Source organism: Ictidomys tridecemlineatus, chromosome 11, assembly GCF_052094955.1.
Source record: "Ictidomys tridecemlineatus isolate mIctTri1 chromosome 11, mIctTri1.hap1, whole genome shotgun sequence".
In the NCBI taxonomy this organism is placed as follows: Eukaryota; Metazoa; Chordata; class Mammalia; order Rodentia; family Sciuridae; genus Ictidomys; species Ictidomys tridecemlineatus.
The window spans coordinates 16,491,042-16,507,240 of record NC_135487.1 but is presented as its reverse complement, the minus strand read 5'-3'; the positions used below and the strand labels follow the sequence as shown (position 1 = coordinate 16,507,240).

Here is a 16,199-nt window from a genome sequence, read left to right as displayed (position 1 = left end):
AGTAGCCCAATTAAACACAGAAATAACTAGCAGTGTGATCTGAACTCTACTGATTGGTTTGCTGAGTTGGCCCCAGTTTTTTGGAAAGAGATCAAAAAAATTTTGTTTGGGAATGTAAAGAACCTGAAGTAAAAGTCTCAATTCTGTCACTACTCAGCCTTGTGTTCTCAAAGCAAGTTACCTAACCTTGGATGAGACTTCTTTACTTGCTAAAATAGGGATGATAAAACAAAGAAATAATAAATGTCTAAAGTGATATGATAAAAATCCTAATCTGTCATGACAAACTGTATACAAGTGTTTAAATCTCACATTGTACTCTATAAATTTATAATGGTTACTGCATGTCAAATTAAAATTTTCACACACACACACACACACACTTTTTGGTGATTCTAGGGATAAAACCAGGGCACAAGAATTGTAGACACTCTGCCACTAAAACTATGTTCCCAGCCCCCAAATAAAACCCATCTAAAAAGTAAATATTTAGAAGAGGGGGCAGAGGGGAATAAGATAATGAAATCTACTTCCCAGGTTTGTTGTGTATCATAGAAATTATACATGTCAAGTACCGGTGACAGCCACTCAGTAAATGTAAAATACCATTTCCACTTTAACGGCAATACTCAGTAGCCTGGTAAGCAGTGTACTAAATGCTCTAAAAGTCTTTTAAATCAGAGCTTAAATCCAATGAACTCATACATTTAAGGAACTGTAGATAGTATATAAAAGATTGCACTCTTTCCCAGGTTTTTAACCAACAGAAAAAACAAATGTCATCTTAAATTTTACAGTATCAACCACCTTGTTTTTTTTTTTTTTAAATCGGAACTTCTTTCCACTGGAAATATTTCACAAAAGTCATAAGAACAGGTTTTTACCTGTTTGAAAATATTACTCTTGCACCATAGGATATGAGTAGTCACTACCAAATTCGTTGATGGAAATTACAAAACGGACAGTTCAGCAGTGTGAAAATTTGACAAGCTCATTTGAAACTATGATTCCTAAGTAACTAACTTGATTGCATGACCAAGAACAAATAACTGGCTAAGTGTCTTAAGTTAAATGCTTAGAACGATATCCCAACTTTTGATGAGAACTTTTGTTGAAAAACTAGTTGGCAAATCTGAAGCTAAGAAGAATTCCAATGCCTGATTTGCAGTTAAGAGAATTCTTTATTAATGCCCTGGCCTTCCTCTCCTCCAATTTTTCTTTTAAGCACACACACACACAAAGCAAATTATATGCTCTAGGGAAAGAATCAACTTGTATTACACAAGTGGAGATTTTAGCTTGGACCCAGTGGTCTTTACATATGGTTTACCGTGCATTAAAAGAATATGCAAACCCTGAAGGTATCCTTGGTAGTCAAGTGGAGTCCTGTAAGTGTCCCTTCACACCCATCCAGACCTCGATCTGGAGCTAATTTCCAAAAGGAATGCAATATGACTCCAGCAGGAGCGTGAAAAATGGTGAAGTCTGGGCCGGGAGAACCAACTACGACAAAGTGCCTTCCGCGCCTGCAGAGCCTAGGTTAAGAGTCACCTTTTCTCCAGCGGACTCCCAAAGAGTCCAACAAACGGGGGAGGGAGGGAGGGGGAGGAAGGCGGAGGGCGGGAAGTGGAGTGGATTCACCCCGTAACCTGCCTCCACACGCGCCTACTTTTCGTTGCACCCTCAGCCCTCTAAGAGCCTCCGACTCAAATGTTCCGACTACAAATTATCTGCGTTCCCCTCCCTAAAGAGCTATCAAATTGGGCGGGAGCGCCCGCGAACTCTGACCTGGCGCCTTCGCGAAGGCTTCGGACCTGGGGGGAGGAGGACAGAGCCCGCTTCCTCAACAGAAGCCGCTAAACACCCCCGGTTGCCCTCCTCCTGCAAGACGCTCTTCTGGAGCGTACCCCCAAACCGTACGCTCCGGGCCCTCCCGCCGCCAGTCACCTCGGGCTTCCCGCCGGCCTCCCCCTAGGGACTTCCTCCTCGGGGCTCCGCTAGGCCCCAGGACCCGGCGGCAAGCGCCGGGCTTGGCCCGCAGGCCCCGCCAGGCGGGCGGCGAGGTACCGCTTCGGCCCATTCCCGACGCCATTTTCCGACCGCCACCGCCGCGTAGGGGGGACGATCCCGGAGGAGGAGACTGCGCAGGGGCGCACCGGTCTCCGCCGCAGCGCCGTGGGGAGCGTCCGCCGGCACCGGGGATCCTCAGTGTCTCCGAGGCCTCCCTTCGTGGGCTACCCTGTTCCGAGTTTAGACCTCCTCCCGGGTCTTACCGAGAAGCCCCTCCACCTCACCCCAGATCCCCGCGCTTCTACTTACGCGGAAGAATCCCGCGTCCATCTTGCTGCCTCGCTCGGAGATCGCTCCCTATCCCAGGGTGCACCGCGCCGCCGCGACGGAGGGCGGGACCGGCGGAGGGGAGCAGGACGCCGGGACGCAGCGCGTGCCGCTGCACCCGCCTCTTCCAGCCAACACGAAGCCGCGCGTGCTCAGTGCGCCGAGGGCACGCCACGCTTGCGCACGCGCACCAGATGGGTCCCTCTTCTGCCGGGCCAAGGCATCTTAGCAGTCAATGGGGGAGGCGAGCTCGACGACTGTAGCCAATGGGAGAAGGAGGGAGAGTGATCGGATCGCTCGGCCTAGCGAATCCTTTTGTGGCGCGTGACCCAGCCTTGTTCGCGTAATGTGACTTGACCCATTCTTCGACCCGTAGTGGGGAGGGGAGGCCTCCCGCCCTCAGGGCTCCAGGGAGCGTTTGAAGAGAAAGGCTGTTACCTCAGAGTGACGCTGGTGAGGGGGCCCGTGCGCAAGCGAGAAGCCTGCGGCCTCCCCTGTCATTGTGAAAGTGACTTGTGCGGGCTTTACGACTTCACCAGTTCACTGTAAAATGGTCGCGCGGTGTACACTTGGCATCTGCACTCTAGCCCCGTCTCTGCTGGGCCTTGGGAGGAGCCGGGACTGTCCATTAGTTGAGTTTCGGTTTCGGCCGCCGGGTATCCACGCGGGAGGGCAGGCAGCCGCCGCGGCTCCCTGCCGCCCGCCGGGCGCCCGCAGCCTCCCTGTCCTCCCTGTGCTGACGACATCTGCCCTCGGCCCTGAGTGCAGACGCTGCGGGCACCGCCCGGTCGGCCTGTCCCTGAGCTCCGATAGACATCGCGAGCCCGCAGCCCGGGCCACGCTCCCGCCCGCCTCGGGTCCCCGCCCGCCTCCGTGGTGGCAGGGTCTTTGCTTCTTTCACCTTGGCCTTGGGGTCGTTCTCGACTCTTCCTCCTTCCCTTTGCATCCCACTTCCAAACCGCCCCTCTTCGCTCTTGGAGGCTCAGGGCCCCGTCTTCGGCCTGCACATCTGCACAGGCCTCTAACGGGGTCCCCCCTCCGCGGGAGGCTGCCTGTCCCCACAGCGTTCCTCGCCTTGGGTTCAGGGCAGGGATCCTGGTGTTGGACCCAGGGCTGCTCTACCGCGAAGCCACGTCCCCAGCCCTTTGGTTCTTTTGAGACAGGGTCTTGCCCCGTTGCACAGGCTGGCCTTGAACTTGTGATCCTCCTGTCCCAGCCTCCCAGTGTGCTGGGATTACAGGTGCTCTCCAGCGGTCGAAACTGTTTGTTGTCTGTTTCCTGCACTGAAATGTAAGCTTCTAGTCGGGGCCTCTTCTATTTTTCACTCATGTGGCCCCTCCACCCCTCACACACCCCAGAACCAAACCTGTGGCACATAGTAAAAGCTCAATAAAACTGTTGAGTGAAAGCTTCAGAAGTTAGTGGCCTCCCCAGAACATGACCAGATGGAACTATGAAATCGTAATGCTCCATATCTCACTGTTCTCCGTGTTCTGATTAGCTATTCTGTTTTGACCTTTTACTGTTCCTGCCCTGCAGCTGCCAGGCCTGTTAATATTGCTTTCCTTTAGGTTTTTTTTTTTTTTTTTTTTTTTTTTTTTGTGGTATCAGGGATGGAACCCAGTGCCCATGTCTTAGGGAAGCCACATCCCCAGCCCTTTTTATCTTAGAGACAGGGTCTCTCTAAATTGCCTAGGGCCTCATTGAATTGCTGAGGCTGGCTTAAAATTTGACTCTTCCTGCCTCAGCCTTCTGAGTCATTGGGGTTACAGGTGTGCACCAAGCTGCCTGGCTCTTTTAGATTTTGTCATTGAACCCTTTCTTTTCCCTGACAAAAGTTGATATGCACCTCTACTCTTGGTTTCATTTCTTCTTCATATTCTAGATCTATGTATATCAGGCACAGGTCTGTCCCAGACCAATATTTTCAACTTCCTGCTGATATCCCCACTTGGATATCTTATAGGCATGTCAGACTCAACGTGTGTCACACTGAATTAGTTTCCATCCACTTGCCCTCAGCTTTTTTGCTTGTTCTTAATGAATGAGGCCACCTTTTTCTCCCTGTAATTGTTCTCTTCACCTTCCATAACCACTAAATCTTGTCTTTTTTTTCTTTTTAAAAAATCATTATTATTTTTTTAGTTATGGATGGACACAACACGTTTATTTTATTTACTTTTTTAATGTGGTGCTGAGGCTTGAACCCAGTGCCACACATGTGCTAGGCAAGCTCTACCACTGAGCTACAACCCCAGCCCTTTTTATGAATGCTTTTTTTGTTTTGGTTTGGTTTTGGTACTGGGGATTTAACCCCAAAACACTATTATTGGTTCTTTTTATTTGAACTCCAGCCTTGTTACTTTTTATTTTGAGACAGGGTCTTGCTAAATTGCTTAGGGCCTGCTAAAATTGCTGAGGTTGGCTTCAAACTTGTAATCCTTCTAAGCCTCCCAAATTGCTAGGATCACAGGCATCACCATGCCTGATTCCTAATACTCAATAGCTGGTGAATCTGGCAAGTTCATTGTAGTTCATGTGCCTCTTTCCTTTTGGCCTTTTGTATCTTTGCTATATCAGTTGATGCCTTGCTTTATATCCCCAGTGCTTTTCTAAGATGATTATATTTTTATTTATTTATAATAAATCCCTGAACCCAGGGGTGCTTAACCATTGAGCCACATCTACAGCCTTATTTTTTTAATTTTGAGGCAGGTCACAGAAGAAGAGATGTCTCCAGAGAAGGGTCCAAGAGCTCCCAGAGGAGAGGGACCAGTGGGGTTCTTGGCATACATGAAGGAAATGAATGTCAGCAAGAGCCAGACAGAGACACAGAGGTCTCTGTCTGGAAGATACACATGCAGGGGAGAAAGTGGGCTGCCTCCTGACTGGGCTGGGGGTCCAATATTTATATAAGGGCTGGACTAGTGATAGATTCAGGATGGAGCTGCAATTTCCTGTCAATTTTCATGCCCCAGCATATTTCCCTCATTTTACAAGGGCCTGGGCCAAGGCTTGGAACTGTTTTCTGCATCTCAATGGCTTGATTCTGCTTTTCAAAGACTTGAGGGTATTTCCCTTAAGATTTTGTATTCCTCTCTGCTTTGCCTAAATCCCTATCTCAATCTCACTAGATTTTTTGTTGAGGCTGGTTTTGAATTTGCAATCCTGCCACCTCAGCCTATCCAATCACTGGGATTACAGGGATACATTACCACACCCAGCCTAAAAGAGTAGGTTGATCCTGTCACTTTCCAATTTAAAACCCTCCAGTGGCTCCCCTAGTCCTCCAGGTAAAGCCCAAACTAGTTGTTGAAACCTGGAAAGCATTTTCTGATTTCTCCCTTATCCAGATTTACTGCACAAGCCAATCATCTCTCTCTCCATCCCTCACTTCTGAGCTGCATACATACTGAACTGTAGACACTTGTCTAATTGTGAACAGGTTAGGTTTAGAATGGCAGTTCTAAGTCTGTGTGTTGATAAGCCTACGGTGACAAAAAGCAATTCAAGTCTCACCTCTTCAGACAAGCCTTTGCCTTTTCCTTTTTTTTTTTTTTTTTTTTTTGGTGGGACTGGGGATTGAACCAGGGGTGCTCTACCACTGAGCTACAGCTGTAACCCTTTTTAAAAATATTGACTTTGAGCTGGGTGTGGTGACATGCCTATAATCCCAGTGGTTTGAGAGGCTGAGACAGAAGTTCAAAGCCAGCTTCAGCAATTTAGGGAGGCCCTAGAAATTTAGCAAGCCCCTGTCTCAAACTAAAAATTAAAAAGGGCTGGGGATGTGGCTCAGTTGTTAAGCACCCTTAAGTTCAATCCCTGTACCTCTGTCCCCCACAATTTTTTTTTAAATTTTGATTTTTGAGACAGGGTCTCCCCTAAGTTGCGCAGGCTGGCCTCAAATTTGTGATCCTCCTGCCTCAGCCTCCCCAGTCACTAGGGTTTCAGGTGTGCCTCACTGCACCCAACAGTTAAGCCTTTTCTGACCAGCCTTCCAACAATAGCAGATACCCTCAGTTCCCTCGCTCTATCCTTCCCTGCTTTACTTTTCTCCATAGAACTTTACATTATTTGACATCATTTATTTTGGCTATATGTTTATTATCTTCTCTCTGTTCTTTTTTAATCTCTAGGAGGGCATGGATCTTGCCCAACCTTGGAGCTTAATAAATGTTTTTTAAAATGAATGTGTGAATCGGGGCCTAAGGTTCTGTTCTCAAAGGCTTTTCTACTAATAAGCAAGTCTGTATTCTTTGAATTGTTAACAACCTCTGTACAAGTAGGAGTCTACACTGGAAAATCTGCCTCCTAATGATCTCTGTGGGTTTAGTGGAGATTTACTTGACATTGAAGATTTTCATAGACACCAACTCCTGCTCAGTTTGATGTTGTAAAAATCAAAATAGGTCTTAAAGCCAAAAAGCCATCCTTGGTCAAACCACCAGTGGCTGTTTTGCTAGGTCTTGTCAAACTCTGAACTTCAAAAAACTCTAGGAATCCAACCTTGGTGCTGAGTCTTAGGCATGGGCAGCTTTTCCATCTCCCCGGTGGCTTTTCCTCATTGCTTGCAGGCTGCTCTTTTTTTTTTTTTTTTTTTTTTTTTTAAAAAGAGAGAGTGAGAGGGAGAGATAGAGAGAATTTTTTTTAATATTTATTTTTTAGTTTTCGGCGGACACAACATCTTTGTTTGTACGTGGTGCTGAGGATCGAACCCAGGCCACACACATGCCAGGCGAGCGCGCTACCGCTTGAGCCACATCCCCAGCCCCTGCAGGCTGCTCTTGATGGAAGACGTGTTCCTTCAGTTGCCTGTTTCCTCCATTCTTCAGCATCATTCCTAATCCTCCCGCAGGCAGCTGCAGCTTTTGAGATTTGCCCACCACTTTCACATTATCATTGCTATTTGTGCTTCTGTCATTTCCCTTTTCCTTTCAACTCTGCTTTTGTGTTTTCTGCGTGTCATAGGGTTAACAATCTTAATTAAATACCTCAAAAGCTGAGCACAGATCTACCAAGTTCATGTCAATGGATAAAGACATGCATTTTGCCCTGGAGGATGTCTTTGAACATACTGGCTAGTGTATTAGTTATCTATTGTTGCACAACAAGTCACTCCCCAAATTTTGCAGTGTTTAAAACAAACTTTTGTCATTTCATGCTTTTTCTGTGTATCACAAGTCTGGAGTGCTGAGGTGAGTGGCTCTGGCTAAGGGTCTTTCAAGAGGATGTAGTCAAGGTGATAGTCAACTGGAACTAGATGTTTCCAAAGGGGCTTACTCAAATGGCCATTGGCAAGAGCCTCAGTTCCTTGCCACATTTAATGGTGGCTAGTTTCTTTATGACATAACAGCTGGCTTCCTTCAATGGGTGCAAATGATCCAAAAAAGATGCAGACAGAAGCCACAATATCTTTTATAGTTTTCAAAATATAACACAAGCTCCACCCATTCAGCATTGGAGAAAACTATACTAGGACATGAACACTATCAGGGGAGGATCATTGGGGGCCACTTTCAGATTTAGAGGGGTCTCTCCCCTTAGGACCTTTGCATATAGTCTGTCCCCTTGGTCTGAAACCACTGTTCCCTCCTTCCCTCTCCCTATACCCTCTCTACCTTGCCTTGTTATCCTTAATCCTTTAACTGGTCAACTCTAATTCTTCTCTAGACTTTAGTTTAGAAATGATCTCTTCCAGGAAACATTTTTGCTTATTGGAACTCAATACCTACTATCTGATTATCTTTTAGAGGGTTACTGAGCCTCATAAAAACCCTAGCCTGGGGCTGGGGGAAGTAGCTCAGTGGTTTAGCATGTGCAAGGCTTTGGATTCAACCCTCTCAATCCACAGCACCAAAACCAAAAGAAATACAACAAAATCCCTGACTCCAGACCTCACAAAACAAGATTGCATAGTTAACCTATGCTTGTATATATATTCTAATTATATATATGCTAATCTCTGCCCCATCTTCCTTAAGGCAAGCTCTGAAGACCCAGGCTGTGCCATTCTCTTGTCTCTATCCTCAGTACCAAACCAGAGTTTGACAAACAATAGGTTCTAATTACTGTATAATGGCGGGCATTTTGGCTAGATGCATACTAGTTTAGTGTTAAAAACAATATTGTACCAAAGATCAATATTACCATCATAGAACAGACCTCTAGGATATAAGAACAAGGCTTATCAAAAAACATGAAGCTGGGTGTGGTGGCCCACACCTATAATCCCAGTGGCTCCTGGAGGCTGAGACAGGAGGATCATGAGTTCAAAGCTAGCCTTACCAATGGCCAGGTGGGCGCTAAGCAATTCAGTGACACCCTGTCTCTAAATAAAATACAAAATAGGTCTGAGGATGTGGCTCAGTAGTCAAGTGCCCCTGAGTTCAATCCCTGGTACCGCTCCCCCGACACCACAAAAAATAGTGATTATGAAAATGTACCAACAGTTATGTTACTGAACCAGGCCTGTTCCATGACATTTTGCAAATGAAAGCTTATGCAAAAAAAGTTTTAATAATAAGAAAAATAAAATAAGAGAGTTTATGCATTAGACAGCTAAGCATATGAGAAGGGAGAACAAGGCTCAAATTGCCTCTCCAAGATAGGGTTTAGGGATATGGGAGGAAAGTGCCTTAAGGCATAAGGAAAAGTGATTAGAAGAAATGAGCAGTCTTGGTGTGTAATCAATCTCCAAAGCTCTTCACAGGACAATTTAGAAAATGGTAACAGTAGCACTAGTGTGATCTGAGGGTAAAGCTTTGGACCCTCTAATCAAAGAGGTTGCCCATCAGATACCTGTGCAGGCCCAAGTGAAGAATTAGTGGTTTCAACAAAAACAGTCTTGAAGTCCTTGAAAAGTAACTTGACAACATTATTATTATGATCCACACTTTATAGGTGTTGTCTACAGCAAAGCTAATGAGAAACTAATTATGTATTGCTGAGTGAGGTTTTTTTGTTTGTTTTGGCACCAGGGATTGAACCCAGGGCACTTAAGGTTGAGCCACATTCTCAGTTTTTGTTTTTGTTTTTTTTTTTTGTATTTTACTTAGAGACCTTTCTCTAAGTTGGTCAAATGCCCCTGAGTTCATCCCTGGTATCTTACTGAGTTGCTTAGGGTCTCAATAAATTGCTGAAGCTGGTTTTGAACTTCTGCCTCAGCCTCCAGAGCCACTGAAATTACAGTCGTGCACCACGGCACCCAGCAAAATTAGTGAGTTTAAAGTCAACTAAAAGTAAGTGAAGTGAGCACCTATTAAAGTTTCCCCTCATTTTCAATTATGACTACAACTTTATTCTTACAAGTTTTAATGGATTGGGGTTGTGGCTCAGTGGTGGGATGCTTACCTCACCTTATGAGGCCTTGGGTTCCATCCCCATACCTCAAAAAAGAAACTTTCAATCATCAAATTGTTTAAGTGTAGCATTATAGTACAGGAATAATCATTTCACAGCAACAGAATGTTTCTGCTAGTCATTATACTGCACGGTTTTGGGTTTTGGTGCTGGGAATTATAGGTGCACTACCATTTTCTTCATAATAAATGTATGCTGCTTTTTGAATTCCTTGTGGCCCTCTTCATATTTATTCCATTGTCAGTGGTAATTACATAACACTTTCATTTATTGCTTTTCCATTCTTTTAATCAAAATTCATAATTTAACTATATAAATGCCAGAAATTTCTTGAATAAAGGAAAATAAAAGCTTAGTTGGATTTATCTTAATATATAAAGCTGTCACACTATTAATTTCTAATCATTCTGCATATGCAAATATCAAATAGATAAGACGTGGAAATAGCATCAAATTTTTTGAATTTCATACTTTCCTAGTCTAACATGAGTCACTAGATGGCGTTCCACCCTCTCATGATAATGTACCTCTGATAGGGCTGGACTTGTTAGTGAAAGTAAGTATACTATCACAAGAGTATGTAGTTTGATTGATTGTTTTATACTGAACCCTTGCTTGGTGCTCATCATTCGGAGAGGGGTTCTGAGGAAGGAACCCAGGGGCACTTTCTTTACCTCGAGCTACATCCTTAGACTTTTAAAAATATTTTTATACACACACACACACACACACACACACATTTTAGTCATCAATGGACCTTTATTTTATTTATTTATATGGGATGATGCTGAGAATCGAAACCAGCACCTCATACATGCTAGGCAAGCGCTGTACCACTGAGCTACAACCCAGCCCCCAACTGTCACTATGGCAAAAGGTGTGACTTATGCAGTTGAGGGGGAGAAATAAAGAATGTCCACGTGCTTCTGCTTTTGTTGACACTTTACTCATTTAAACAACTCAACACAATTTCACTCTATAGGTTCTTAATCAAAAAAATAACCATCTTTAATGCTTGGCACTGCAATAAACATAATCAATTCACAGCAAACAATTCTAGATGAATTCTAAGCCCTGCAAACACACTTAATCATGACAGGCTTTTGACAGACATTCCCTCTGTGTACTAAGCTCAAGTGTCAGATCTAAAGTCTCCAGCCTTAGGCTCTAAGTCCAGCAGATGCACACTCCCTAAGACTATGGTGATCAGGTCAGGAAGGCAGGCTTCTCCTGGGGTGGAGCTGACAGCTGGCTGAGGAGAGGGTCATAGGGGGAAGTTGTGGCTCTTGCCAGGGTCAAGATGTGGCTGGAGAGTTTGAGAGCAGTGAGGAAGATACAGAGGATCATGCAGAGGAAGAGCTGGGATGTAAGTCCAGGTCCTCATCAGGCTCTCAGCATGAGGGCATCAGTGTCAGCTGGATGAATGTCTGTTCCTTGGCTCCACTATTTATACCAAATTTGGGGGCTTTAGACTCCCCCTTTCAATCCTTATCAGTTGCCACCAGGTCTCTCAGTGTCCTCATTTACCCTGGAGTTAAAACATCTGGCCTGGTGGCCCCACCCTGATCTTTTCACCTTTCTCCCTTATCTGGGGGAGGACAGAATGCCAGAGACTTCACTCTGGGTTTATGAGGGTGGGGAGAAGGGACTGTTTATGCCTGAGGGCCATACTGGAGGGTTCTGTTGGGCGAGCCTAGTGAGACTGCAGGTTTCAAACTGGAGTTTTAAAATGGAGTTGCTAGGCTCAGGCCCAAGGCCATCCTCACACCAACATCCTCAGACTTTTTTTTATTTTGTGACATGGTGTTCTCTTATGAGAAACACAGTCCTCAAAGTTTACAGCAAGCCAGGAGGATAATAGCAACAGACATGAGAGAAAAATGTAGCCATCTGTTTGTGCTTGTTATTCTGTTGGAAGGCCTCCATTGATCTTATATTCAGACATTTTGTTTGCATAGTTTTTTTTTTTTTTTAAAGGGCTGGAAGATCGAGAGAAGTCCCCATCAGATGTGGAACAGGGAGCCATACATACTTGGAATTCCCTCTTGCCTTCTATCTTCTCTCTGGATTAAGAGAGCACTATCTTTCCTTTCTGTAGGCTCTCATAATAACAGCAATTAACATCTTAGGGGGTGCATATTATGTAATACTTTATGTTAATGTTTTACAGCTTTATGTTAATGATTCAATCCCACAATAAGTAGTAGGCTGTTACTGGCTGGATTTTGCCCTCTTCATTCAGATGCTGCGGTCCTGACTGTGTTTAGATATCTCAGAAGGTGACTGAGTTTGGAGATTGGGCATTTAAAGAGGTAATTAAGTCAAAACAAGGGCATTAAGTGGCCCTAATCCAATATGACTGGGCCCTAATAAGAGATTAGAGTCAGGTGACACATATCCATCTGGCATCTCTAGCTACTAAAGAGGCTAAACCAAGAAAATTCTAAGTTTGAGCCCATTGTGGGTTATTTAGAGAGACTCTGTATGAAAAACGAAAAAAATAAAAAGGGCTGGGGATGCATCTCACTGGGGATACAGGCAGAGTCCCCCTTGGTTCCATTTCTACTACCACAAGAACAGAATAAATAAGAGATTAGGATTCAGACAGGCAAGGAGGAGAGACCATGTGAGGACACAGGGAGCTGAGTGCCGAGGAGAAAGGTGTGAACTGAAGTTGAAGAAACTGAATCTGTATTAAAGATCCTACAGACTGACCTTGGCTAACTAGAGCATCATGATTGTTGGACAAAGGGAATGGTGTAGATCTTGGCTCTCTGGCTTATATTTAGTCCCTTTTAGAAGCCATTTACTGTCACTCTCTGTGTCTAACCTAACATCCTCATGACTTCTAGATGAAACTCTTGCAATATATCATTAAACTTGACTCACCTCTAGCCTTCAGCAACCCCAAAGCTAAGAATTCAATAAAGATAACATCTGAGCCGGGGCAAGGTGGTGGACATCTGTAATCCCAGCCATCGGGGAACCTGAGGCAGGAGGATCAGCTGGCTTTAGCAATTTAATAAGGCCCTAAGCAACTTGATGAGACTGTCTCAAAATAAAAAATAAAAAGGGCTGGGGATGTAGCTCAATGGTTAAGTACCCCTGGGTTCAGTCCTGATACCAAAACAAACAAAAAAAAAAACACCTTCTGAGTTGGGGCATTGCACACCTGCAATCCCAGCTGCGTGGGAGGTTGAGGCAGAACAATTGTCTCAGCAACTTGGTGAGACCTTGCCACAAAATGAAAAATAACAAGGACTGGGGTTGTGGCTCAGTGATACAGCCCCACTGGATTAAATTCCCAGGATTGAAAATAAAATGACAAAATCCAAATCCTGTAGAAGGGAGCGGGGTGTGGTGACACACAACTGTAATCCCAGTGGTTAAGGAGGCTGAGACAGGAGAATTGCAAGTTCAAAGCCAGCCTCATCAATTGGGAGGTGCTAAGAAACTCTGTAAGACACTGTCTCTAAATAAAATACAAAATAGGGTTGAGGATATGACTCAGTGGTCGAGTGCCCCTGAGTTCAATCCCTGGTACCAAAAACAAAACAAACAACAACAACAAAAAAAAACCTAAATCCTATAGAAAGGATTTACCTGCCTTGCAGTAGCCTGCCTACCTGATGGCCTCACCTGTGTATTTTATAAACACATTTATTCATGAATTTCTTTTGTTCTGTAACTATAAAAGTTCAGGAAACCTCTTCCATGATGGAACATGTCATTCAGGGTAACTTGAATTTGTGCTCCTGGGTCATGGTAACTTTTTTTTTTTCTTTTTTTTCTTTTTTTTAATTGGTTGTTCAAAACATTACAAAGCTCTTGACATATCATATTTCATACATTAGATTCAAGTGGGTTATGAACTCCCATTTTTACCCCAAATACAGATTGCAGAATCACATGGGTTATGATAACTTATATTTAGCTCAGAATACACTACTGTGTTATTTCCTTTGAAGCAGAGTTGTTATTTTGCATGGAAAAAAGCCTCAGGATTGATATTGTTCAAATTATATTGTTATGTTCTGTGCATGTACAAATATGTAACAATGCACCAGTAAAAATGTGGAAAAGGAAATTCAGAAGAAACCAACACAGGGACACCTTGGTGTTGTGTGCATGCTATGATATTAACATAGACCAAACATGTTTGGTGTTTCCACAATGTCAGGATTTATTGAACAACAGTAAATCCACAGGCCACACTACTTTCATGAGTGGCAGTTCATTGAATACTTGGGGGTCATCTGCTAAGTCATAAGACAGGTAATTACAGGTTCTTATATTACAATCTTTTTTTTTTTTTAAATTGGCATGCACACTCTTTTTTTTTTTTTTTTTTTTTTTAGAGAGAGAGTGAGAGAGAGAGGGGGACAGAGAGAGAGAGAGAGAATTTTAACATTTATTTATTTTTTCTTAGTTCTCGGCGGACACAACATCTTTGTTGGTATGTGGTGCTGCTGAGGATCGAACCCGGGCCGCACGCATGCTAGGCGAGCGCGCTACCGCTTGAGCCACATCCCCAGCCCCCTTATATTACAATCTTAATTTCTAATATCTATTACACTCAGTCACAAATCACATGTCACACAATTTTATATATATATGGTTCAGGTGGCTAAACGGAGAGCAAAGGCAGAGAGCAGAGAGCTGCAAAGAGTCACTGTAGACAATCGGGAAAGATTAGGACCCAGCCAAAGAGCTTATCAAGGCACAGAGCTGTCAAAGCACGGGGACTCATTCTAGGCCAAGGTCTGGATAGATGGCAGTGTCACTGTGTCAGCTGGGTATGCCAGCTTGGAGTGGACTCACGTGGTCATCCCAGGCAGGAGGAACAGCACTCTCTTAAAGCCAGATGGTAGATCAGAGGTTCCTCACTGTGGCATTTTCCTGGGTAAGACTCATGGAGAGTGACCAGATGACAGGGTCAAGGTGTCACTGTGTCCAGTCTTAGGTGCTCCTCTTTTATGGCCTCAATGAGGACATTGCATCCTTCACTGGTCTGGTGTGTTTGAAAACTTTGAGGCCTAGTTTTTTCTGATATGAGTTTGATAAGCCCATGCCTCCATGTACTTCTAATTAATTTGATAAGTTTATAGATGTGGGTTCTTTTTGGCATGGTTGATTTATTTATAACTTTGTGCCAGGCAGATGGTGGCTGTTTACTTGTACAAAGAAGGTGTAGAGCCATGCCTCCTCAGCACTTGAACTCACAATGGAGTAACTCATGGTAAACTACTGCTTAAAATTAAAATTCAATATTAACCAGTTTTCCTTTTTCTTTTTCTGATTTTTACTGTTTTATTCTTTCTGTAGGAATGATGTTTATTGAACTGTTTTAGGTTCACCAAATCTGTGCACCATCCACACCTGTAATCCTAGCCATTTGGGAGGCTGAGGCAGGAGGATCCCAAGTTCAAGGTCCGTCTCAGCAATTCAGCAACTTAGTGAGATCCTGTCTCAAAAAATAAAAGGGGCTTGCATGTGGCTCAGTGCTAAAGCCCCCCCTGGGTTAAATGTCCAGTATCCCTAGGTTATATCCAACCTGATGTTAATCACAGTCAAAGCATTTTTAATTGTATATGTTATATTTTCATTTTGAATTTTCCATTAGGTTCTTTTATATTTATATTTTATATTTTCTCCTTATATTTCCTTCAGCCACTATTTATGTCTTTTCCTGCAGACACTGGAACAAATACATCTTTGCTGTTTCAAATACTTTGTCCATTAACTCCCAATTTCTGGGTCATTTGTGGGTCTCTTTCTGTTGACTTATCTTTCTGCTCCCTGCATGTCATGGTTTTCCATTTTGTTGGAAATCTAATAATCTTATGATATACTGAACAAATTTTATGGAGGATAGACACAAAGGAAATCAAACCTGGGTACCACATTGACAAACTGTTGAAAACCAAAGATAAAGAGAAAATTTTCAAAGCAACCAGGGAAAATGGATCCATTACAGCAGGGGAATTAGATAAGAAGGACAGCCGATTTCTCACCTTAATGGAGGCTAGAAGACAAGGAAGCTGCAACCTTGAAGGGGTCAAAGAGAACAAGTCCACCTAGAATTCTGCATCCAGTGAACACATCTTTAAAAAATGAAGATGGGGGCTGGGGATGTGGCTCAAGCGGTAGCTCGCCTGGCATGCTTGAGGCCCGGGTTCGATCCTCAGAGGCACCACATACAAACAAAGATGTTGTGTCTGCCGAAAACTAATAAATAAATAAATAAATAAATAAAGGAAGATGAAGTAAAGAAACTTCTGAGTAAGTCAAAGTTGAATGGATTTGGCACCAGCAGACCCTCACCACAGGAAATTCTGCAGGCTGAAAGGAAGTGATGGCAGTTGGAAATTTAGTGGTATTGAAGGGAGGGAGAGAGAAAGGGAACACTGGGAGTGGTAAATAAGTATATGAATATTTATTTTCAAAGCCATCTATTTTCAGAGCCAGAGTTTGTGCTCAGTGGTAGAGCACTTGCCTAGCAT

The 16,199-nt window shown here is 43.9% G+C and overlaps 1 protein-coding gene across 7 annotated transcripts in view; it reads right to left on the bottom strand.

Annotated features, from left to right (window-relative positions):
* Nucleotides 1–2,477, bottom strand: part of Srrm1 (serine and arginine repetitive matrix 1) — a 29,127-nt gene extending 26,650 nt beyond the window's left edge. For 6 of the 7 annotated variants that reach the window (XM_005317616.5, XM_005317619.3, XM_021734361.3 and 3 more), the window contains exon 1: nt 2,320–2,477. In XM_005317616.5, the coding sequence (XP_005317673.1) occupies nt 2,320–2,340 (21 nt within the window). In that variant the 5' untranslated portion in view covers nt 2,341–2,477. Of the gene's footprint in view, nt 1–1,947; nt 2,092–2,319 lie in introns of those variants that run through there. The other variant, XM_021734379.3, reaches the window with a different exon arrangement.
* Between the last annotated feature and the right edge of the window lie 13,722 nt (nt 2,478–16,199).